Genomic DNA, 26,415 nt, shown 5'->3' with positions numbered 1-26,415 from the left:
AGTCACAGAACATAGAAACTCAGCCAATGTAATACAGTCACAGAACATGGAAACTTAGACAATGTAATACAGTCACAGAACATGGAGACTCAGCCAATGTAATACAGACACAGAACATGGAAACTCAGCCAATGTAATACAGTCACAGAACAGAGGAAACTAAGCCAATGTAATACAGTCACAGAACAGTGAAACTCAGCCAATGTAATACAGTCACAGAACAGAGGAAACTCAGCCAATGTAATACAGTCACAGAACAGAGGAAACTCAGACAATGTAATACAGTCACAGAACATAGGAAACTCAGCCAATGTAATACAGTCACAGAACAGAGGAAACTCAGCCAATGTAATACAGGCACAGAACAGAGGAAACTAAGCCAATGTAATACAGTCACAGAACAGAGGAAACTCAGCCAATGTAATACAGACACAGAACATGGAAACTCAACCAATGTAATACAGTTACAGAACCTGGAAACTCGGCCAATGTAATAAAGTCACAGAACATGGATGCTCAGCCAATGTAATAAAGTCACAGAACATGGAAACACAGCCAATGTAATACAGTCACAGAACATGGAAACTCAGCCCCTGTAATACAGTCACAGAACATGGAATCTCAGCCAATGTAGTACAGTCACAGAACATGGAAACTCAGCCAATGTAATACAGTCACAGAACATGGAAACTCAGCCAATGTAATACAGTCACAGAACATGGAAACTCAGCTAATGTAATACAGTCACAGAACATGGAAACTCGGCCAATGTAATACAGTCACAGAACATGGAAACTCGGCCCATGTAATACAGTCACAGAACATGGAAACTCGGCCAACATAATACAGTCACAGAACAGGGAAACTCGGCCAATGTAATACAGTCACAGAACAGGGAAACTCAGCCAATGTAATTCAGCCACAGAACATGGAAACTGAGCCAATGTAATAAAGTCACAGAACAGGGAAACTCAGCCAATGTAATATAGTCACAGTACATGGACACTAAGCCATTGTAATAAAGTCACAGAACAGGGAAACTTGGCCAATGTAATACAGTCACAGTGCATGGATACTCAGCCAATGTAATACAGTCACAGAACAGGGAAACTCGGCCAATGTAATAAAGTCACAGACCATGGAAACTCAGCCAATGTAATACAGTCACAGAATATGGAACTCTGCCAATGTAATACAGCCACAGAACATGGAAATCAGCCAATGTAATAAAGTCACAGAACAGGGAAACTTGGCCAATGTAATATAGTCACAGTACATGGACACTCAGCCAATGTAATAAAGTCACAGAACATGGAAACTCGGCCAATGTCATATAGTCACAGTACATGGACAGTCAGCCAATGTAATACAGTCACAGAACAGGGAAACTCAGCCAATGTAATACAGTCACAGAACAGATGAAACTCAGCCAATGTAATAAAGTCACAGAACAGGAAAACTCGGCCAATGTAATATAGTCACAGTACATGGACACTCAGCCAATGTAATACAGTCACAGAACATGGAAACTCAGCCAATGTAATACAGTCACAGAAAATGGAAACTCAGCCAATGTAATACAGTCACAGAACATGGAAACTCAGCCAATGTAATACAGTCACAGAACATGGAAACTCAGCCAATGTAATAAAGTCACAGAACAAGGAAACTCGGCCAATGTAATATAGTAACAGTATATGGACACTCAGCCAATGTAATACAGTCACAGAACAGGGAAACTCAGCCAATGTAATACAGTCACAGAACAGGGAAACTCAGCCAATGTAATACAGTCACAGAACATGGAAACCAGGCCAATGTAATATAGTCACAGAACATGGAAACTCAGCCAATGTAAAAAAGTCACAGAACATGGAAACTCAGAAAATGTAATAAAGTCAAAGAACATGGAAACACATCCAATGTAATACAGTCACAGAACATGGAAACTCAGCCAATGTAATACAGCCACAGAACATGGAAACTCAGCCAATGTAATAAAGTCACAGAACATGGAAACTCAGCCAATGTAAAACAGTCACAGAACATGGAAACTCAGCCAATGTAATACAGTCACAGAACAGATGAAACTCAGCCAATGTAATACAGTCAGAGAACAGAGAAAACTCAGCCAATTTAATACAGTCACAGAACAGAGGAAACTCAGCCAATGTAATACAGTCACAGAACATGGAGACTCAGCCAATGTAATACAGTCACAGAACAGAGGAAACTCAGCCAATGTAATACAGTCACAGAACATGGAAACTCAGCCAATGTAATATAGTCACAGAACATGATAACTCAGCCAATGTAATACAGTCACAGAATATGGAAACTCAGCCAATGTAATACAGTCACAAAGCATGGAAACACAGTCAATGTAAAAAAGTCACAGAACATGGAAACTCGGCCAATGTAATAAAGTCACAGAACATGGAAGCTCAGCCAATGTAATAAAGTCACAGAACATGGAAGCTCAGCCAATGTAATACAGTCACAGAACAAGGAAGCTCAGCCAATGTAATAAAGTCACAAAACATGGAAACTCAGCCAATGTAATACAGTCACAGAACATGGAAACTCAACCAATGTAATACAGTCACAGAATATGGAAACTCAGCCAATGTAATACAGTCACAGAACATGGAAACTCAGCCAATGTAATACAGCCACAGAACATGGATACTCAGCCAACGTAATACAGTCACAGAACATGGAAACTCAGCCAATGTAATACAGTCACAGAACAGATGAAACTAAGCCAATGTAATACAGTCACAGAACAGAGAAAACTCAGCCAATTTAATACAGTCACAGAACAGAGGAAACTCAGCCAATGTAATACAGTCACAGAACATGGAGACTCAGCCAATGTAATACAGTCACAGAACAGAGGAAACTCAGCCAATGTAATTCAGTTACAGAACATGGAAACTCAACCAATGTAATACAGTCACAGAACATGGAAACTCAGCCAATGTAATACAGTCACAGAACATGGAAACTCAGCCCCTGTAATACAGTCACAGAACAGGGAAACTCGGCCAATGTAATACAGCCACAGAACATGGAAATTGAGCCAATGTAATAAAGTCACAGAACAGGGAAACTCAGCCAATGTCATATAGTCACAGTACATGGACACTCAGCCAATGTTATAAAGTCACAGAACATGGAAACTCAGCCAATGTAATAAAGTCACTGAACACTGAAACTCAGCCAATGTAATAAAGTCACAGAACATGGAAACTCAGCCAATGTAATAAAGTCACAGAACATGGAAACCAGGCCAATGTAATATAGTCACAGAACATGGAAACTCAGCCAATGTAAAAAAGTCACAGAACATGGAAACTCAGCCAATGTAATAAAGTCAAAGAACATGGAAACACATCCAATGTAATACAGTCACAGAACAGGGAAACTCAGCCAATGTAATACAGCCACAGAACATGGAAACTCAGCCAATGTAATAAAGTCACAGAACAGGGAAACTCGGCCAATGTAATATAGTAACAGTACATGGACACTCGGCCAATGTAATACAGTCACAGAACATAGAAACTCAGCCAATGTAATACAGTCACAGAACATGGAAACTTAGCCAATGTAATACAGTCACAGAACATGGAGACTCAGCCAATGTAATACAGACACAGAACATGGAAACTCAGCCAATGTAATACAGTCACAGAACAGAGGAAACTCAGCCAATGTAATACAGTCACAGAACAGTGAAACTCAGCCAATGTAATACAGTCACAGAACAGAGGAAACTCAGCCAATGTAATACAGTCACAGAACAGAGGAAACTCAGACAATGTAATACAGTCACAGAACATAGGAAACTCAGCCAATGTAATACAGTCACAGAACAGAGGAAACTCAGCCAATGTAATACAGTCACAGAACAGAGGAAACTCAGCCAATGTAATACAGACACAGAACCTGGAAACTCGGCCAATGTAATAAAGTCACAGAACATGGATGCTCAGCCAATGTAATAAAGTCACAGAACATGGAAACACAGCCAATGTAATACAGTCACAGAACATGGAAACTCAGCCCCTGCAATACAGTCACAGAACATGGAATCTCAGCCAATGTAGTACAGTCACAGAACATGGAAACTCAGCCAATGTAATACAGTCACAGAACATGGAAACTCAGCCAATGTAATACAGTCACAGAACATGGAAACTCAGCTAATGTAATACAGTCACAGAACATGGAAACTCGGCCAATGTAATACAGCCACAGAACATGGATACTCAGCCAATGTAATACAGTCACAGAACAGATGAAACTAAGCCAATGTAATACAGTCACAGAACAGAGAAAACTCAGCCAATTTAATACAGTCACAGAACAGAGGAAACTCAGCCAATGTAATACAGTCACAGAACATGGAGACTCAGCCAATGTAATACAGTCACAGAACAGAGGAAACTCAGCCAATGTAATTCAGTTACAGAACATGGAAACTCAACTAATGTAATACAGTCACAGAACATGGAAACTCAGCCAATGTAATACAGTCACAGAACATGGAAACTCAGCCCCTGTAATACAGTCACAGAACATGGAATCTCAGCCAATGTAGTACAGTCACAGAACATGGAAACTCAGCCAATGTAATACAGTCACAGAACATGGAAACTCAGCCAATGTAATACCGTGCAGAACATGGAAACTCGGCCAATGTAATACAGTCACAGAACATGGAAACTTGGCCAATGTAATACAGTCACAGAACAGGGAAACTCGGCCAATGTAATACAGCCACAGAACATGGAAATTGAGCTAATGTAATAAAGTCACAGAACAGGGAAACTCAGCCAATGTCATATAGTCACAGTACATGGACACTCAGCCAATGTTATAAAGTCACAGAACATGGAAACTCAGCCCATGTAATAAAGTCACAGAACACTGAAACTCAGCCAATGTAATAAAGTCACAGAACATGGAAACTCAGCCAATGTAATAAAGTCACAGAACATGGAAACCAGGCCAATGTAATATAGTCACAGAACATGGAAACTCAGCCAATGTAAAAAAGTCACAGAACATGGAAACTCAGCCAATGTAATACAGTCACAGAACATGGAAACTCAGCCAATGTAATACAGCCACAGAACATGGAAACTCAGCCAATGTAATAAAGTCACAGAACAGGGAAACTCGGCCAATGTAATATAGTAACAGTACATGGACACTCGGCCAATGTAATACAGTCACAGAACATAGAAACTCAGCCAATGTAATACAGTCACAGAACATGGAAACTTAGCCAATGTAATACAGTCACAGAACATGGAGACTCAGCCAATGTAATACAGACACAGAACATGGAAACTCAGCCAATGTAATACAGTCACAGAACAGAGGAAACTCAGCCAATGTAATACAGTCACAGAACAGTGAAACTCAGCCAATGTAATACAGTCACAGAACAGAGGAAACTCAGCCAATGTAATACAGTCACAGAACAGAGGAAACTCAGACAATGTAATACAGTCACAGAACATAGGAAACTCAGCCAATGTAATACAGTCACAGAACAGAGGAAACTCAGCCAATGTAATACAGGCACAGAACAGAGGAAACTAAGCCAATGTAATACAGTTACAGAACCTGGAAACTCGGCCAATGTAATAAAGTCACAGAACATGGATGCTCAGCCAATGTAATAAAGTCACAGAACATGGAAACACAGCCAATGTAATACAGTCACAGAACATGGAAACTCAGCCCCTGTAATACAGTCACAGAACATGGAATCTCAGCCAATGTAAAAAAGTCACAGAACATGGAAACTCAGCCAATGTAATAAAGTCAAAGAACATGGAAACACATCCAATGTAATACAGTCACAGAACATGGAAACTCAGCCAATGTAATACAGCCACAGAACATGGAAACTCAGCCAATGTAATAAAGTCACAGAACAGGGAAACTCGGCCAATGTAATATAGTAACAGTACATGGACACTCGGCCAATGTAATACAGTCACAGAACATAGAAACTCAGCCAATGTAATACAGTCACAGAACATGGAAACTTAGCCAATGTAATACAGTCACAGAACATGGAGACTCAGCCAATGTAATACAGACACAGAACATGGAAACTCAGCCAATGTAATACAGTCACAGAACAGAGGAAACTCAGCCAATGTAATACAGTCACAGAACAGTGAAACTCAGCCAATGTAATACAGTCACAGAACAGAGGAAACTCAGCCAATGTAATACAGTCACAGAACAGAGGAAACTCAGACAATGTAATACAGTCACAGAACATAGGAAACTCAGCCAATGTAATACAGTCACAGAACAGAGGAAACTCAGCCAATGTAATACAGGCACAGAACAGAGGAAACTAAGCCAATGTAATACAGTCACAGAACAGAGGAAACTCAGCCAATGTAATACAGACACAGAACATGGAAACTCAACCAATGTAATACAGTTACAGAACCTGGAAACTCGGCCAATGTAATAAAGTCACAGAACATGGATGCTCAGCCAATGTAATAAAGTCACAGAACATGGAAACACAGCCAATGTAATACAGTCACAGAACATGGAAACTCAGCCCCTGTAATACAGTCACAGAACATGGAATCTCAGCCAATGTAGTACAGTCACAGAACATGGAAACTCAGCCAATGTAATACAGTCACAGAACATGGAAACTCAGCCAATGTAATACAGTCACAGAACATGGAAACTCAGCTAATGTAATACAGTCACAGAACATGGAAACTCGGCCAATGTAATACAGTCACAGAACATGGAAACTCGGCCCATGTAATACAGTCACAGAACATGGAAACTCGGCCAACATAATACAGTCACAGAACAGGGAAACTCGGCCAATGTAATACAGTCACAGAACAGGGAAACTCAGCCAATGTATTTCAGCCACAGAACATGGAAACTCAGCCAATGTAATAAAGTCACAGAACATGGAAACTCAGCTAATGTAATACAGTCACAGAACATGGAAACTCGGCCAATTTAATACAGTCACAGAACATGGAAACTCAGCCCATGTAATACAGTCACAGAACATGGAAACTCGTCCAATGTAATACAGTCACAGAACAGGGAAACTCGGCCAATGTAATACAGTCACAGAACAGGGAAACTCAGCCAATGTAATTCAGCCACAGAACATGGAAACTGAGCCAATGTAATAAAGTCACAGAACAGGGAAACTCAGCCAATGTAATATAGTCACAGTACATGGACACTAAGCCATTGTAATAAAGTCACAGAACAGGGAAACTCAGCCAATGTAATACAGTCACAGTGCATGGATACTCAGCCAATGTAATACAGTCACAGAACAGGGAAACTCGGCCAATGTAATAAAGTCACAGACCATGGAAACTCAGCCAATGTAATACAGTCACAGAATATGGAACTCTGCCAATGTAATACAGCCACAGAACATGGAAATCAGCCAATGTAATAAAGTCACAGAACAGGGAAACTTGGCCAATGTAATATAGTCACAGTACATGGACACTCAGCCAATGTAATAAAGTCACAGAACATGGAAACTCGGCCAATGTCATATAGTCACAGTACATGGACAGTCAGCCAATGTAATACAGTCACAGAACAGGGAAACTCAGCCAATGTAATACAGTCACAGAACAGATGAAACTCAGCCAATGTAATAAAGTCACAGAACAGGAAAACTCGGCCAATGTAATATAGTCACAGTACATGGACACTCAGCCAATGTAATACAGTCACAGAACATGGAAACTCAGCCAATGTAATACAGTCACAGAAAATGGAAACTCAGCCAATGTAATACAGTCACAGAACATGGAAACTCAGCCAATGTAATACAGTCACAGAACATGGAAACTCAGCCAATGTAATAAAGTCACAGAACAAGGAAACTCGGCCAATGTAATATAGTAACAGTATATGGACACTCAGCCAATGTAATACAGTCACAGAACAGGGAAACTCAGCCAATGTAATACAGTCACAGAACAGGGAAACTCAGCCAATGTAATACAGTCACAGAACATGGAAACCAGGCCAATGTAATATAGTCACAGAACATGGAAACTCAGCCAATGTAAAAAAGTCACAGAACATGGAAACTCAGAAAATGTAATAAAGTCAAAGAACATGGAAACACATCCAATGTAATACAGTCACAGAACATGGAAACTCAGCCAATGTAATACAGCCACAGAACATGGAAACTCAGCCAATGTAATAAAGTCACAGAACAGGGAAACTCGGCCAATGTAATATAGTAACAGTACATGGACACTCGGCCAATGTAATACAGTCACAGAACATAGAAACTCAGCCAATGTAATACAGTCACAGAACATGGAAACTTAGCCAATGTAATACAGTCACAGAACATGGAGACTCAGCCAATGTAATACAGACACAGAACATGGAAACTCAGCCAATGTAATACAGTCACAGAACAGAGGAAACTCAGCCAATGTAATACAGTCACAGAACAGTGAAACTCAGCCAATGTAATACAGTCACAGAACAGAGGAAACTCAGCCAATGTAATACAGTCACAGAACAGAGGAAACTCAGACAATGTAATACAGTCACAGAACATAGGAAACTCAGCCAATGTAATACAGTCACAGAACAGAGGAAACTCAGCCAATGTAATACAGGCACAGAACAGAGGAAACTAAGCCAATGTAATACAGTCACAGAACAGAGGAAACTCAGCCAATGTAATACAGACACAGAACATGGAAACTCAACCAATGTAATACAGTTACAGAACCTGGAAACTCGGCCAATGTAATAAAGTCACAGAACATGGATGCTCAGCCAATGTAATAAAGTCACAGAACATGGAAACACAGCCAATGTAATACAGTCACAGAACATGGAAACTCAGCCCCTGTAATACAGTCACAGAACATGGAATCTCAGCCAATGTAGTACAGTCACAGAACATGGAAACTCAGCCAATGTAATACAGTCACAGAACATGGAAACTCAGCCAATGTAATACAGTCACAGAACATGGAAACTCAGCTAATGTAATACAGTCACAGAACATGGAAACTCGGCCAATGTAATACAGTCACAGAACATGGAAACTCGGCCCATGTAATACAGTCACAGAACATGGAAACTCGGCCAACATAATACAGTCACAGAACAGGGAAACTCGGCCAATGTAATACAGTCACAGAACAGGGAAACTCAGCCAATGTATTTCAGCCACAGAACATGGAAACTCAGCCAATGTAATAAAGTCACAGAACATGGAAACTCAGCTAATGTAATACAGTCACAGAACATGGAAACTCGGCCAATTTAATACAGTCACAGAACATGGAAACTCAGCCCATGTAATACAGTCACAGAACATGGAAACTCGTCCAATGTAATACAGTCACAGAACAGGGAAACTCGGCCAATGTAATACAGTCACAGAACAGGGAAACTCAGCCAATGTAATTCAGCCACAGAACATGGAAACTGAGCCAATGTAATAAAGTCACAGAACATGGAAACTCAGCCAATGTAATATAGTCACAGTACATGGACACTAAGCCATTGTAATAAAGTCACAGAACAGGGAAACTTGGCCAATGTAATACAGTCACAGTGCATGGATACTCAGCCAATGTAATACAGTCACAGAACAGGGAAACTCGGCCAATGTAATAAAGTCACAGACCATGGAAACTCAGCCAATGTAATACAGTCACAGAATATGGAAACTCAGCCAATGTAATACAGCCACAGAACATGGAAATCAGCCAATGTAATAAAGTCACAGAACAGGGAAACTTGGCCAATGTAATATAGTCACAGTACATGGACACTCAGCCAATGTAATAAAGTCACAGAACATGGAAACTCGGCCAATGTCATATAGTCACAGTACATGGACAGTCAGCCAATGTAATACAGTCACAGAACAGGGAAACTCAGCCAATGTAATACAGTCACAGAACAGATGAAACTCAGCCAATGTAATAAAGTCACAGAACAGGGAAACTCGGCCAATGTAATATAGTCACAGTACATGGACACTCAGCCAATGTAATACAGTCACAGAACATGGAAACTCGGCCAATGTAATACAGTCACAGAACATGGAAACTCAGCCAATGTAATACAGTCACAGAACATGGAAACTCAGCCAATGTAATACAGTCACAGAACATGGAAACTCAGCCAATGTAATAAAGTCACAGAACAGGGAAACTCGGCCAATGTAATATAGTAACAGTACATGGACACTCAGCCAATGTAATACAGTCACAGAACAGGGAAACTCAGCCAATGTAATACAGTCACAGAACAGGGAAACTCAGCCAATGTAATACAGTCACAGAACATGTCTCATGTTTTTCAGACTCAAAAAACTCCCAAGATTTAAATTCTCATCCATGTGTTTCCTGTATTGAAAATACATCTCGATCAATGTATTAGTGTGAGAGTTAACTGCTAAATTCTCACATTTTCTAAACTCTCACCCTATTACATTTGGCCCCTGGTGTCTATCTAGACATTGTAAACCTTTATACTGTCTATCTATAGTCCGGAACCCGCACACTGCACACCACAAATTTTCATTAAGACATGGGGCATGTTGGAATTTACCCAGCTATAATGTTCTCACAATATTGGTGGCATTGCCAGAAGTCACAAATCCCGAGGAGAGTCCAAGTGGGATAAGCTATTTTGCTATGAGATACAGTACCTTAGCTTTTCTAATAGGTTGTCAGTGGTATGGCGCATAGTGAAGCCGGTGATACAGAGTAGTCTGTCTATGAATGAGCTGGCTTTGTTTATTAGATACTGCTGATAAAGATGAATTACCCACCCAGTGGGCTGTCACAGTCATGTGAACTTTGGTTTGCCCCCTACTGCTTGTCCACATGTCCTTCACACGTCACCTCTCAGCTGCTAGAGACAAAGGGTTACATTTACTAAAGTGAGAGTTTTTAGAAGTGAGTTTTTAAAGTGATATTGCCCATAGCAACCAATCATTTTCTTGCTATTATGTTCAAAAAGGTGCTAGTTAAATTTTAAGTAGAATCTGATTAGTTGCTATGGGCAACATCACTTTTAAAACTCACTTCTAAAAACTCTCACTTTAGTAAATTTACCCCCAATAGTAATTTTAGCTGACTCTGATGTGCAGCTCAAGTTTACTCTGTCAGAGACAATAATTGAGCTACATAGAAAACAATCTCAACCTCACCAATTACCTCAGTCCAATCAACCTCAGTGCCTGATTCAGACCCGCTCGCGAGCGCTATGCGCTCGCAAGCGGGTCAATGGTGGCCCAGTGCGCATGCGCACGATGGAGCCGGCTCCGTCGTGCGCATACGCGAGACCCGGATAGCTACAGGCAATCTCTCGCTCCGGATCTTGTACCAAAGGGGGCGTGCTGTCGATGTTGAGTGACAGCACGCCTCCTTTGGTGGGCGGGCCGGAGGAGTGGTTGCCCAAACGGAGGCATTCCCATGTGAAAGCCTCCGTCTGGGGCCGGCCCCACTGACATCACGAGTGATATTCAGTAGGAGAGATTTCAGCTCTGATAGAGCCAATATCTCTCTGGGGCTTGCGGCAAAAAGACCCTACCACAATGGTCTTGTCGCAAGCCCGATGGTCGCGATGGTCTTGACCATCACGACTATCTTCCTGGCTGCTCGCTATAGCTGTGGGTGGTCACCCACAGCTATGCAAGCGGCCAGGGGGCCGCTCTAAAAAACAAGAAGGCCGGCCCTGATTCAGAGTGAGCGCTCTGTCAGAGCAACCGGCTCTGAATCAGGCCCTCATTTCACCTACTCAACTTTAGGATCATAAAGCTGTTAACCAACCGTAGGCAGGCAGCTAGCTATAACAGACATTTATCCTAACAATATCCAAGTTCAGGGAACCTGCTCATATGCTCAGCATTGCAATTTGAGGTACTGCATTAACTTTACTATAATCTCCCGGGAAGGAAATAAATGATATCACATAGCAATCAATAAAATATAAAGAGCATATAGACTATTTCTTTCTGATATCATATACTTGAATGTTAGACTCAATGTTGCTGATTAAAGAGATACACAGTATAGAGTTGCAATCTTAGGTGGTAATAACTAAGTATTCAGTCTCTTATATTAAAGCAAGGAAAGATCGTTAAGCTGGCCATACACGCTACAATTATCGATATCTGCGGATTGCCCCGATAATTTTAGCGTGTGTGTGGGCGACCGAGAGCTAAATATTGCTCGGTTAGGCATGCCGGATTGTCCAGCATGCCCATCCTATGCGATATAACTCCAGCGTCTGCTGGTCTCAGTGTGTAATGCCGGGCTGTAGATGGAGGATAGGAGGATCTTTGCGGTTACATTGTTGGATACAATGTAGCCATTCCAGGGGCGGATTGGGCATTACTTTTTGCGGGGAAAATCCCGGTGGGCTGATTGGTTGTGGGGCCGCTTGTTATTTGAGGCCCCGCCCCCCGATTCACGTCACCCAGCCGGCTCTTGTGTGTTTTACACAAGCAGCCAGGCTGCCTATCAGTACTGCCAGACCACGCCTTAGCCTCTCTCTCTCTCTCTCTCTCTCTCTCTCTCGAGAAGACAGGCCAGCGGCCAGCATCCCATCAAGGCTCCACCCAGCGTACAGTCGGAGTGAGGTGAAGTGGCGCAGGACCGCGGGTGACAGCGTGGCCGCAGTGAGGGTAAGTTGTGGCGAGGATGGGGGGCTGCTGGCCGGTCAGAGCAGTCTTTCAGCCTGATCACATCCTCTCCACTCTCCCCTCCCCAGGCTGTGAAGTGTCATGTTTAAGTTTCATTTCACAGCCTGGGGAGGGGGCAGAGTGGAGAGGAGACTATCGGGTCTGGCTGCAGTCAAGGGGGTGGTGATCTGTCTGTGGGGGAGGGGGGGTCTGATATACTAGGGGTGGGGCTGGAGAGATGATGATCTGTCTGTTGGGGGAGGGGGGGACTGATATAAAAATAGTAAAGAGCGCTATGTAAATAAATTAAGCATAATAAACATAACATAAAACATAACATTGATGTTTATAGTCTTATGTGACTAATTGGGAGGAAGGTCAGAGCCTGGTCCAGATGGTGGTCCGCCTGTGCCCGTACTAACAGTCCCTACCTTACCGCCGATCTTCTTTGGAATTGCCTCCGTCAGGGGTCTGATATATTAGGGGCAGGGGAGATGATCTGTCTGGGGGAGGGGGGGTCTGCTATATTAGGGGCGGGGGAGATGATCTGTCTGTGGGGAGGGGGTGCTCTGTTATACTATGGGTGGGGGAGATGATGATCTGTCTGGGGAGGGGGGGTCTGCTATACTAAGGGCAGGGGAGATGATCTGTCTGGGGATGGGGGTCTGCTACCCTAGGGGTGGGGGAGATGGTCTGTCTGGGGGACGGGGGGTCTGCTATACTATGGGTGGGGGAAATGATGATCTGTCTGTGGGGACTGGGGGGTTGATCTGTCTGTGGGGAGGGGGGTATTCTGTGCTGTGAGAAAGAAGGGCTATTCTGTGCTAGGGCAGGAGGACACCACTGAGGAGACGCAGGAGGATGGCGCTCGGGAGACGCAGGAGGATGGCACGGTGGGTGGATGGTGCCGGAGAGAATTGGGGGTGGCACTGGAGAGGCGCAGGGTGATAGCGCTGAATAAACACACGAGAGGGGATAGGTTGGAGACACACCAAGGCGGTGGTGCTGTAGACACACATATAGGATGGTAGGAACGCTGATACTATTAGAAGAAAACACTGGGGCACAGTCATCTTCAGTAAGATAACAATTCTAATGAAACCATATTACTGATGCAAATGGTACCAAAGGAGCAAATATATTTTATTAATATAAAATTGTTTGATATGGTAAACCCACATTTATTATCTGGTTGAACCTCTGTTGCATGATAATGACATTGGTTTTATTGGGACACATACAGGCGGCTTCCAGACCATGGGATCTCCTGCATGAATAGCAAATACCAACTCAAGACACTGCCTGTCCAGGGAGGATCAATTTCTTCAGAGATTCCCCGTTGCAGAGAAATCATATAGGTAAGAAAATGCTCATTCACATGCTCGCTGTGCTTATTCACTGGAGAGAGGGACTGTGGGTATGGTTATCAGCTCCTGGAGCGGTAGGCATGCCCCCAGTATGACTATGACTGAAACAGGGGGAGTGGCTTGCAGGCATGGTGTTTCACATTAGGCCACACCCCTTTCCACAAGGCCACACCCACTTTTTGGGCACGCGCCTAAGGCGCGCACACCGAGGGCCGCTTTCACGTTTTTTTCCAGGGCCACTTTCATTTCCCAATCCGCCCCTGAGCCACTCCCACCATAGACTTCAATGGAGATTTCACAGCATTGAAATCTATGAAGGAGACAGACTGCGCACAGCCAATCAGCAGGCAAGCCAACGGAGATGCCTGCTGATTGACTGGCGGCTCCTACAATGACTTGGCACACATGGGCCCCAGTCATTCGCATGGAGGAAGAGTATGTGTAAAAATACCTTTCCTCCTGTCCGGCATGGCTTTGGGATTTCTCATTTTTTTTAACCCACTGGACATGGACCGAAGTGGACATGAACAACCAATAGGAGAGGTGAGTATGGATATTTTTTTTCCAGGTACCCTATGGACACCTACTGGACAAGGGGACATGATAACTTCAGGGATACTAGGTGAGTATGTGTGATAGTGAGTGTGCATTTGAGTGTGCATGCGAGTGTGCATGTGTGTTTTAATAAACTTTTACTGTCACAGTGTGTGTTCTGTGGTTTTTAAGTATTTATTTAGCTGTGGAATTACAGTTACCAGTGTGCCCGTAATGCCCTGCATGTTGGTACTTGTGGTTCTCCAAGTACCAGCATGGGAGGGGCTTGCTGGAACCTGTAGTTCCACAGCAAAAGACAATATTTAAACTTCTAACTTTGACACCACATTACACTATCAATCCAGCACCCACTGGCCAGGGGTGTCGGGGCTATCCACGGCCTATTAAATGCCAAAATTTAGTGGCCAAACAAGAAAACTGCAATACTAAATGTCACCCAGCAATAACTAGAGTATATCTAATTGTACTTGAAAAAATTCAGATAAAATTAATCAGACCTAGGGAATCATTAAGGCCATGAGGTGTTAATGAATCCGGATGGAAAATACATCTGGATTCCAGTTGTAATAATGTTCTCCCTCTATTGCTACCCTGTATTAAAACCAGAACATGATCAAATATTTTATATTTTAATGTGGCCATACTATGTTGTAATAATGCAAAGTGTCGGACTACCGGTTGTTCACTCGACCCTGACAAAAGTGCTGTACCGGATGGCAAAACGAAGTTGTGACATACGTATTTTAAACTGACATGCCATCTTTCCTACATAATAGAGGCCGCACGGGCATATAATTACGTATATCACAAATCTCGAACTATATGTCAATGGCCATTTATTCCGAAACCTTTTTCCAGAGTGTGGACACAAAATAGTATCTCCTGTACATAAATATGAACATGTAGTGCACCCTAGACTACAGATACATCCATTTCTCCGACTCAAAACATTTTTTGGGATTTGTTTGGAGAAACCAGTGATATCAGTCCTAACTACCAAATCCTCAATGTTCTTGCCCGGGTATAACTGGGCATTATTCTAGTATCTTGAAAACATTTCAGCTAAGGATCAGACGTAATGATCTGCCAAAGTTATTTAGCTTTATTACTAGTATGTTTACTTCTGTCATTATATTTATTAACCCATGGGATTGCCTTTTTAGGCTTACTAGACACATTAGTTGACAGTAATCGGTCTCTCTCCATTTTCTGACTGTAAAACAAACCTATGTCAGGCCCATTACATTGCACATGACCCGTCAATAGATGTTTAACTGCCTCAATTCCAGCCTCATGTGGTATACACGTATATAGGCTAGTAACATCTAGAGCAGCCAAAACAGTGTTCTCAGGAAGACGTCCCATTGTCTCAAATTTATGTAACATATTGGAGTCTTTAAGGTGTCTTGTATACACGGCTGCAAAAAAGGCATCAAGGTATATAGCAATCGGCTCACACAGAGATGATGGGTCTCCCAAGAGGCCTCTCTGTGTCCTTATGTATCTTCGGTAAAGTATAAAACACAGGGACAACTGGATGTGTAATGCTGAGTTTATTCTGGATCTCTGATGAAATAAACCCATCAACCACAGCTTGTTTTAAAATATCATCAAGTTCCAGTTTTTTTACAGCCATGGGATCACCCTTCAATAAAACTTATGTGTTCCCATCTCCAAGTAGACATTTACATTCAGCGATATAGTCAAGAGTATCCTGTATCACAATGGAGTCCCCTTTGACGGCCTCACATAAAATTACTGTATATCCTTTCTTTTGCTAAGTGAGTCCAACACATGTTTTTCCTCCAAGGATAAATTATAATACACTGGACCAAGGTCTACCTTTCCTGTATCCTCAAGGAGTCTATGGAAAGTCTAGATGTCTGAGGATCAAACCGAGACTTGGAATCTAGATTAAGGACCCTGGCTGGTTAATCTGTTTGTTTTCCCTGAGTAGAAAGTGTAGAAAAATGCTCCTTTAATTTTAAGGACCATTGATATGTATAGAGGTCTGTTATCCATTTAAAGTCATTGTATTTATTGGTAGGTGTAAATCTCAGTCCTTGGCTCAACACCTGATGTTCTGCTGTTATAAGCGGGGTGGAGGAAAAATTAAAAAAATTAGGGGTCTAGTTACTAAGCAGTGTTAGGAGACAGAGTGATAAGTGATAAGGTACCAGCCAATCAGCTCCCAACTGTCATTTTTCAAACACAGCCTGTAACATGGTAGTTGGGAGCTGGCCCTCAGTCTCTCTCTCTCCTGACCCTCAGTCTCTCTCTCTTCTGACCCTCAGTCTCTCTCTCTCCTGACCCTCAGTCTCTCTCTCTTCTGACCCTCAGCCTCTCTCTCTCCTGCCCCTCAGCCTCTCTCTCTCTCCAGCCCCTCAGCCTCTTTCTCTCTTGCCCCTCAGCCTTTTTCTCTTCTGCCCCTCAGTGTCATACTCTCCTGCCCCTCAGTGTCATACTCTCCTGCCCCTCAGTGTCACACTCCCCTGCCCCTCAGTGTCACACTCTCCTGCCCCTCAGTGTCACACTCTCCTGCCCCTAAGTGTCACACTCTCCTGCCCTCAGTGTCACACTCTCCTGCCTTCAGTGTCACACTCTCCTGCCCCTCAGTGTCATACTCTCCTGCCCCTCAGTGTCACACTCTCCTGCCCCTCAGTGTCACACTCTCCTGCCCCCCAGTGTCACACTCTCCTGCCCCTCAGTGTCACACTCTCCTGCCCCTCAGTGTCATACTCTCCTGCCCCTCAGTGTCACACTCCCCTGCCCCTCAGTGTCACACTCCCCTGCCCCTCAGTGTTACACTCTCCTGCCCCTCAGTGTCACACTCCCCTGCCCCTCAGTGTCACACTTTCCTGCCCCTCAGTGTCACACTCTCCTGCCCCTCAGTGTCACACTCCCGTGCCCCTCAGTGTCATACCCTGCCCCTCAGTGTCACACTCCCCTGCCACTCAGTGTCACACTCTCCTGCCCCTCAGTGTCACACTCTCCTGCCCCTCAGTGTCACACTCCCCTGCCCCTCAGTGTCACACTCTCCTGCCCTCAGTGTCACACTCTCCTGCCCCTCAGTGTCACACTCCCCTGCCCCTCAGTGTCACACTCTCCTGACCCTCAGTGTCACACTCTCCTGCCCCTCAGTGTCACACTCTCCTGACCCTCAGTGTCACACTCTCCTGCCCCTCAGTGTCACACTCTCCTGCCCCTCAGTGTCACACTCCCCTGCCCCTCAGTGTCACACTCCCCTGCCCCTCAGTGTCACACTCCACTGCCCCTCAGTGTCACACTCTCCTGCCCCTCAGTGTCACACTCTCCTGCCCCTCAGTGTCATACTCTCCTGCCCCTCAGTGTCATACTCTCCTGCCCCTCAGTGTCACACTCTCCTGCCCCTCAGTGTCATACTCTCCTGCCCCTCAGTGTCATACTCTCCTACCCCTCAGTGTCATACTCTCCTGCCCCTCAGTGTCATACTCTCCTGCCCCTCAGTGTCATACTCTCTTGCCCTTCAGCCTCTTTCTCTCCAGCCCATCAGCGTCTTTCTTTTCCGAAAGGTATAACCGTGGAAGGGGGGGAGGTCTTGAGTCTCAGCTCCTGCAGAACCTCTTCCCAGCTTTGTATTGTCCTGTCCCATCTCAGACATTGTACATGGTGTATATAGAGGGGCCTCCTGTCATATATTGTATATAGTGATGCATTATAGTGTGTGTCCTGTGTGATACATGGTAGAGGATGGTAGGACCGCTGGTACTATTAGAAGAAACAACTGGGGGACAGTAATCATCAGTAAGATAACAATTCTAATTAAATCATATTACTGATGCAAATGGTACCAAATTAGCAAATATATTTTATTAATATAAATTTGTTTGATATGGGAAGCCCACATTTATTATCTGGATAATGACATTGGTTTTATTGCAACACATACAGGCGACTTCCAGACCATGGGATCTCGTGCATGAATAGTAAATACCAACTCAAGACACTGCCTGTCCAGGGAGGATCAATTTGTTCAGAGGTTCTCTGTTGCAGAGAAATCATATAGGTAAGAAAATGCTCATTCACATGCTTGCTGTGGTTATTCACTGGAGAGAAGGACTGTGGACAAGCCCATCAGCTCCTGGAGCAGTGGGCATGCCCCCAGCATGACTGAAACAGGGGGAGTTGCTTGTGGGCATGGCTTTTCACATTAGGCCACACATTTCCACGAGGCCACGCCCATTTTTTGGGGCGCGCGCACACTGGAACACTGACACATTTTTCCAGGGCCACTTTCATTTCCCAATCCGCCCCTGCACTTACCGCTCTTTTGTATAATTTCCTTTATTTTTCCCAGGCTCTCTGTAGTCTTATATTTCTCATTAAACAAGAACAGATCTCTGGCCAGTGTACCAATGCTGGGCTGGGTACTCAGTATCCTGTCCCTCTCAGCCGGGCTGCTGTCCTGAAGGTCATCCACCACCACAATCACATTGTCCCTCCCTGTAACCAGAAGATAAACAGACGTCACTAAGCCTCCGATTCATATGTGTGAGCTACATGAGAAACCGGCATCTGGTTCTAGCATGATGACAACCTTCGTATTATCCTCATTGTATTATATGGCAAAACTAAAAGAAGGAACTCACCATGTCTCTGAGACAGCTCCTTGAGCTCAGTGTCGTACAAGGAATCAGTGACATTGGTGACGTTAATGCGTCCTTGCTTCTTTGTGTGATACAGAATAGCAAACGTGCACTTTGGCAGCTCAGAATAAAACGCTCTGTGATTATTAGAGATATAGACCCTACGGACGTTCTCCAGCCTCAGCTTGTCAGTGTTCCTCAGCTCTCTGAATAACCACATGTAATTGTCTTCTGCAGACCTCGAGAAGATGCCGACTGAGATGCGAGGTCTAGTAGGCTTTGTGGTTGAAAGCATTGGCAATGGATCAATTGAAAATGAAGGAAATGAGAACTAAAAGTAAAATATATTTGAGAAAATAATTAATGTGACTGAAAAGTAAAACAAGAAAGTGAAAACATTCCCAGAAGATACATAATTATCATGAAAACATTTTTAACCACCACTTTTCTGTTTGGTGCTGAAGATGCGATTGCTAGGACATTGCTAAGGCATACTCAGATGGCTGAATGTCCCGGTGGTGATCTGATGCTGTGTCTTAGGTTGCAGCACTCGGATCTGCAGTGCCGGCAGTGGGCGTCTTTTACCTTTAGACGCCTCCTGAAGCGTTAGCATGTTTTAGCATCTCTGCTGCATCCAACCCCCATTGCATGTGTTTGGTATACATGCCTATTACCGCAGAAACAAAGAAAATATTTCACAACTGGAGAATGAAGGACCTAGTAGCATAATAACTTGGTGAACTTCTTGGATTTAGGTAAGGTACAGTAGATGTTTCCATACAATACTTGTATTTAAAGCACAGGGCTGACTGATTTATTTTGTTTCTATGAGCCTACTCTGTGGTGACTGCTATTGTCATTGCAGGACAAAAATAAGAATGTGATTGTTCATTAAAATTTAGTAATTGTAAATGCTACAGCTAACGCGGGACTCTGGAGAGGTAACCATTAAATAAATGGGTGCAGTGAGGCACCCTTGGACCCAGGGGCAGTGGCAAACACAGGATTTTGAAAGGGGGGGTTTCCAATACTTGGTTACAAAAGCAATGGCAAAAAATCTAACCACATACAGGCAGCGCTCCTCGGGTACTCAATAATCAATACTCAATAATCCAAGTTTGTTAATCCATTACTGTGCAACGTTTCAGATGAATTTATTACATATTTCATCAATGCCTTGATGAAATATGTAATAATTGCATCTGAAACGTTGCACAGTAATGGATTAGCAAGCTTGGATTATTGAGTACATGAGGAGCGCTGCCTGCATGTGATTGTATGTTCAAGACTGAGCGGTCTGCTTAGTTCTTAGGATCTGCACCCCGGGTGTTGAACTTTTTTATTTGGAGTCTACTTGACTATATTTATATGGAGCTTTTCAGCTCCTTGAAGAAATAAAAAGGCGGCACCGCAAACATACATAGTGACATATACACGCACACAGACGCACACACTGACACAGACTGCACTGACACAGACACACAGATGCACAAACTGACACAGACTGCACTGACACAGACACACTGACACACACACTGCACTGACAAAGCATATACACACACTGACACACATATACACTGACAAAGCCTAGACACACAGACACTGCACTGACAAAGCCTATACACACACACAGAGACTGACACAATCTGACAGTGTGTGTATAGGCTTTGTCAGTGCAGTGTCTGTCAGTGTGTGTCAGTCTCTGTGTGTGTGTATAGGCTTTGTCAGTGCAGTGTCTGTGTGTCTAGGCTTTGTCAGTGTATATGTGTGTCAGTGTGTGTGTGTATAGGCTTTGTCAGCATGTGGGTGTGTGTGTATAGGCTTTGTCAGTGTGTGTGTGTGTGTGTATAGGCTCTGTCAGTGTGTGTGTTTGTCATTTAAATTTAAGGCAAAATCATTATTCATTTCTGCAGATCACTGTTGCTTGTTTCTATGTAGTGTGTGTATAGGCTTTGTCAGTGCAGTGTCTGACAGACACTGCACTGACAAAGCCTATACACACACACTGACAGACACTGCACTGACAAAGCCTATACACACACTACATAGAAACAAGCAACAGTGATCTGCAGAAATGAATAATGATTTTGCCTTAAATTTAATTGACAATACACACACACACACTGACAAAGCCTATACACATACACACACACTGACAAAGCCTATACACACACCTACATGCTGACAAAGCCTATACACACACACACACACTGACAAAGCCTATACACACACACCCACACACTGACAAAGCCTATACACACACACACACACTGACAAAGCCTATACACACACACTGACGAAGCCTATACACACACACCCACACACTGACAAAGCCTATACACACACACACACGCTGACAAAGCCTATACACACACACTGACGAAGCCTATACACACACACACACACTGACAAAGCCTATACACACACACGCTGACAAAGCCTATACACACACACTGACGAAGCCTATACACACACACCCACACGCTGACAAAGCCTATACACACACACAGAGACTGACACACACTGACAAAGCCTATACACACACTGAAAAAAGCCTATACACACAGAGACTGACACACACTGAAAACGCCTATACAAACACACACACAGAGACTGACACACACTGACAAAGCCTATACACACATACACACTGACGAAGCCTATACACACACACACACAGAGTCTGACACACACACACAGACAAAGCCTATACACACACACACTGACAAAGCCCATACACACACAGACTGGCACACTGACAAAGATCACCCTCCCCCCACATGTAAAACATTACACCCACCTGTGGTGTGGCTCTGGGAGAGAGCGCTGGTCACTGTCAAGCAGCAGGCTCCGATGACTCGGCCTCCAACAATGCCGGTGTGCTGTGCCCTATGGGAACTACCCGGGAGGAGCTGTGCGCAAACGCTGCAGCTCCCCCTACAGGCAGCTCAGCCAGGGACAGTTGTCGGGCTCGCATGTTTTACACAAAAAAAAAAATATTGTTAAGCTAGGCTGCGATGGAGTGGCGGGCAGGGGGGATTTCTAGGTACTCGGAAACCCCCCCCTGCGTGCGCGGGTGAGGGGCCCATGTACACTGCACACCCTGCACCCATTATAGATACGTTCCTGTACTTGGACATCACCTAGCATAGAACAGAAGGAATCCAATGCACTATTTATAATGATGAAAATTACAGCTGATGTGATACAGGTGCTCCCCACACAAGTAGCTGCTTCTAAAGAGCCCAATACATGAGGCGACCTTTTCACAGATTCCCCGATCCGACCAGAAACACTGATCCACCGGTCAGAAATGCAGATCGGTGGACATCGATGATCCATCTGGGAATCTGTGAAATCCTTCATGTGAAAAATCTCTGATTTGCTTACAGTATTAAACTCATATTTTGATAGTGATCGGCAAATTAGTGAAATCCAACATGTTGGATTTCACTGATGGCCCGATCCCGGCATCTGGGGTTCGGGGAATTGGCCCAATACAATAGTTAGGGTGCCTTTTCTCTGGCTCTTCCACGCTAGTTTTTGTCTATTTTAACCCAGGGCTCTGGCCCAGCATGTGACATGAAATGGCCAGCACTACCTGGGCAAGGCTATGGAGGATGCAGGTCCCAGTGGAAGCCACTCTGCAAACCATATGGGGTGACGCACCCTTCCTAATGCTCCACTGTAGCAGCCCTTGAGCTGGCCCTTATCCATAAGATAACAAATTTCCAGTAATGAAGCCTTCAACCATAGTTTTAGTATATTTAAGATAATAATTACTATATAATAAATAAAATATAGAAATAGAGTGAAGAAATAAGATTGAATGCAGTTGGAATTATAAATAGTGTTATATGGAAATATTAAGGGGCTACTAGCTTAATTTTAGCAGGATTATTTCAAGCACTGGTCACAAACACACATGTACAATATTTACAGGTTTTTATATTTTGCTAATCTGTATGTATATAGTCAGAATAATACAGATCGAACCTCCCTCATCGCTGCCATGATGCACGCACACATGGTCACGCATTGCGGCATAGCAGAGCTCTCGCGATGAGAAAGTGAAGAAAGAGAATAAATGTAAATATACAGATGTATCCTCACATATCATTGCTGAAGTCGCACCAAACAGCCTCACTTGGTGCACCAGGTCCCGTGTGACTCTGCTAGTGCCGAGAGTCCCAAAAATGAGTCTCTGAATCTGTTTACAAAGTGCCACAATGCAGCAGCTGCAGCTCTTCTCCACAACTAGTTCTGTTGTGCAGTCTTAGTTGTGTCACATATCAACTTCATCAGTTCAGTTTCCTTGTGTGTCCTAGTCCCATCGCATTGCGACTAAGATGCATATTTGGCAAAAAAGCAGAGTTGCACAGGCATCTCACATTTGCCAGGCAACTCACGCTGCATTGCGCATTGTTGCTAGGGGGTAAAATTTACTAAGATTCGAGTTTGGTCGAGATGACAATCTCGGGTGAGTTTGGGCATTTATTTCATCTCGCAAATGTACTAAAGACAAACTCAGGTGACTTAGAGAGATTTTTCTCTTCTCACTCATAAAACTCGGGTGAGATCGCAAACACGAAATAACTCACCATCAGGCAAACTCGGAAGTACTTTTCATGAAAAAGATGCACCTTGCAAATATAAGAGGGTTGTTCAAAAAGTAATGCCTAAATGCTCATAACTCTGAAATAATATGTAATATTTACTTGAAACTTTGTCAGTTTGTACTTTAGTATGTCTGCTAGCTATATATGTATTTTTGTATAGTTAGTCCAAGAAATAGCATGGAATCCAAGATGAAACAAAGAGCCATCATTGAATTTCTGGAAAAAGAAGACTGCAGTGCTACAGAAATCCACAGAAGACTTAAAAAAGTGTATGGCGAGTGTACAATTGACTATAGCAATGTCAGAAGGTGGATGAGGCGTTTTAAATTGGAAGAATTGTCCATGTGAGACAAACCTCGTGGTGGCAGACCATCAACTGCAATGACAGCAGAGAACCGACACAAAGTCGATGCCATGATTCAGAAAGACCGTCGCGTGACCATCAGAGATGTCAGTGATGAACTTGAATGTAGCCATGGTGCTGTAAAAACACTAATCAATGATTTGGGATATCGTAAAGTGTGTGCTAAATTGGTTCCAAAGCAATTAACCAGGGATCATAAGGACCAGAGGGTGCAATGACGTTTTGACCAAATTTGAAGCCAACACTGAGATGTTTTTGGAAAATGTCATTACAGGAGATGAGACCTGGGTATTCCTTTATGACCAAGAAACAAAGGCCCAATCAAAGCAATGGAAACACCCAAGTTCACCTAGGCCAAAAAAGTTTAAATCACAGCAATCTGTAAACAAAGTCATGGCCACATTCTTATGGGATTGCCGAGTTGTTATTCTCATCGATTTTGTGGAACTAAACCAATCAATCAACAGTGATCGATACATTATTACACTTAAGAAGCCATCCGCAAAAAAAGGTCAACAATTCCACTGTCAAATGTCATCTTACACCACGACAATGCCAGACCTCACATGGGGTGGCAATAATGCCACATTCACTATACAGTCCTGATTTGGCCCCTTCTGACTTTCATCTGTATGGCCCTCTCAAATACTGTTTCTGGGGTCAACATTTTGAAGACATAGAAGTTGTTAAAAACGCCATACGTTCCTTGGTCAAACACCAACCACTGGAATTTTTCCAAAATGGATTCACAGCTTGGGTTGAGAGGTGGAGAAAATGTTCGAGGGCAGATGGTGAATTTTTTGAGTAGAGTCATTCTGTTACTAAGACTTTAAACTATTTTACTGCAAATTTTCAAATCTGTATCTATAATAAATTTGAGTTGTGAGCATTTAGGCATTACTTTTTGAACAATCCTCGTACTAAAAATCAAGATTACCATCTCAGGTGAGATTGAAGCAAACTCGCAGAGAAATTGAAGTTTCAAACACTCCACCTCCTGAGCTGCGAGTTTGCCAGAAACACACACAGATCAGTGTGATTTGTGAATGTTTCTGCATGTGTACTTAAGTTAATGTGTTTTTATTTAGAAAAATGATGTGGGGTTCCCCCTCAAAAGACATAACCAGCCCCGGACTGATTAGCCAGTCCTGGTTGCTAAAATTACGGGGAACAAAACTAGTAAGGTTCCACCATAATTTAGGAACCAGCACCTGGCTGCAGGGCCAGTCCTGGTTTTAACTATAGCGGGGAAAAATGCATAGGGGTCCCCCTATATTTAAAACCAGCTCCAGATTCAAACCAACTGGTGTGTAATGCCACAGCCAGGAGACCCTATCACCAGGGCTCCATGGCCAAAGCATTAACACCCCAAGCTGATCAGCCCAAGCCAGTGATCTCAGGGAAGGTGGGGACCCCTCAAAAAAGGGGTCTCCCCTCTCCTGAAGCCCCAGGCTTGAGCTGAAGTCTGGGGATCTTCCCCACACCCCTGGGCTGTGGGTACATGGGTAATAATGTGTAAAATAGTTGAAAACTATTGGATTTTACAGTGAAACTACAGGTGCCAGCATGCCTGCCCTTTACACTTGTGTAATTACAAATGCCAGCAGGCGGCCGGCACCTATACCAAACACTGTAAAATAAATAGTTAATAAAAACAGAACACACACACCATATACAGTAAAACTTTATTACACACCTAACTATCACATTCACACATACTTATCTGCTGCCAGATGTTCATGCCCCTTCTCTAGTAGAATCTGTTTGGAGTACCTGGAATAAAGATCTGATACTCACCTCAGTTCCCATGGCTGGCGAGCCGTGGGATTTCCCAAGGACAGAGCCAGCTCTAGCCAAATTGGTGCCCTAGGCAAAATTTTGACTGGTGCCCCCTAGCAGATAATTCCACCACCAATCTTAAACCGGGTACACACTAGACAATAAAAAAAGGAAATAATATAGCCAAGTTGCAGAACAACTGGATATCTAATATAGACAAATGTAAATACAAAATCGAGGTATCGCGCTGCTGTTAGAGGTCGCCAACCAAAATGATAAAGAAAAAAGAAAAATATTAACAGCACTGTGAACACCAAAGATCAATGAAAATTATAATGATGATAATGAAATCAGTTATGCCATCAAAATTAATAATCCAATT

At 43.4% G+C, this 26,415-nt stretch overlaps 1 protein-coding gene across 1 annotated transcript in view; it reads right to left on the bottom strand.

Annotated features, from left to right (window-relative positions):
• LOC148477383 (uncharacterized) overlaps positions 1-26,415 on the bottom strand; it is a 269,499-nt gene that overhangs the window by 86,309 nt on the left and 156,775 nt on the right. Inside the window, exons 6-7 of the mRNA XM_088456795.1 lie at positions 19,275-19,602; positions 18,949-19,128 (exon numbers count right to left, since the gene is read on the bottom strand). Of these exons, the coding sequence (XP_088312921.1) occupies positions 18,949-19,128; positions 19,275-19,602 (508 nt within the window). The remainder of the gene's footprint in view (positions 1-18,948; positions 19,129-19,274; positions 19,603-26,415) is intronic.

The sequence above is a fragment of the Taudactylus pleione genome, unplaced genomic scaffold, assembly GCF_031769625.1.
Source record: "Taudactylus pleione unplaced genomic scaffold, aTauple2 ptg000720l, whole genome shotgun sequence".
Classification (NCBI taxonomy): Eukaryota; Metazoa; Chordata; class Amphibia; order Anura; family Myobatrachidae; genus Taudactylus; species Taudactylus pleione.
Note: the sequence above shows the minus strand (reverse complement) of the source record. Positions and strands in the feature narration are given on the sequence as shown.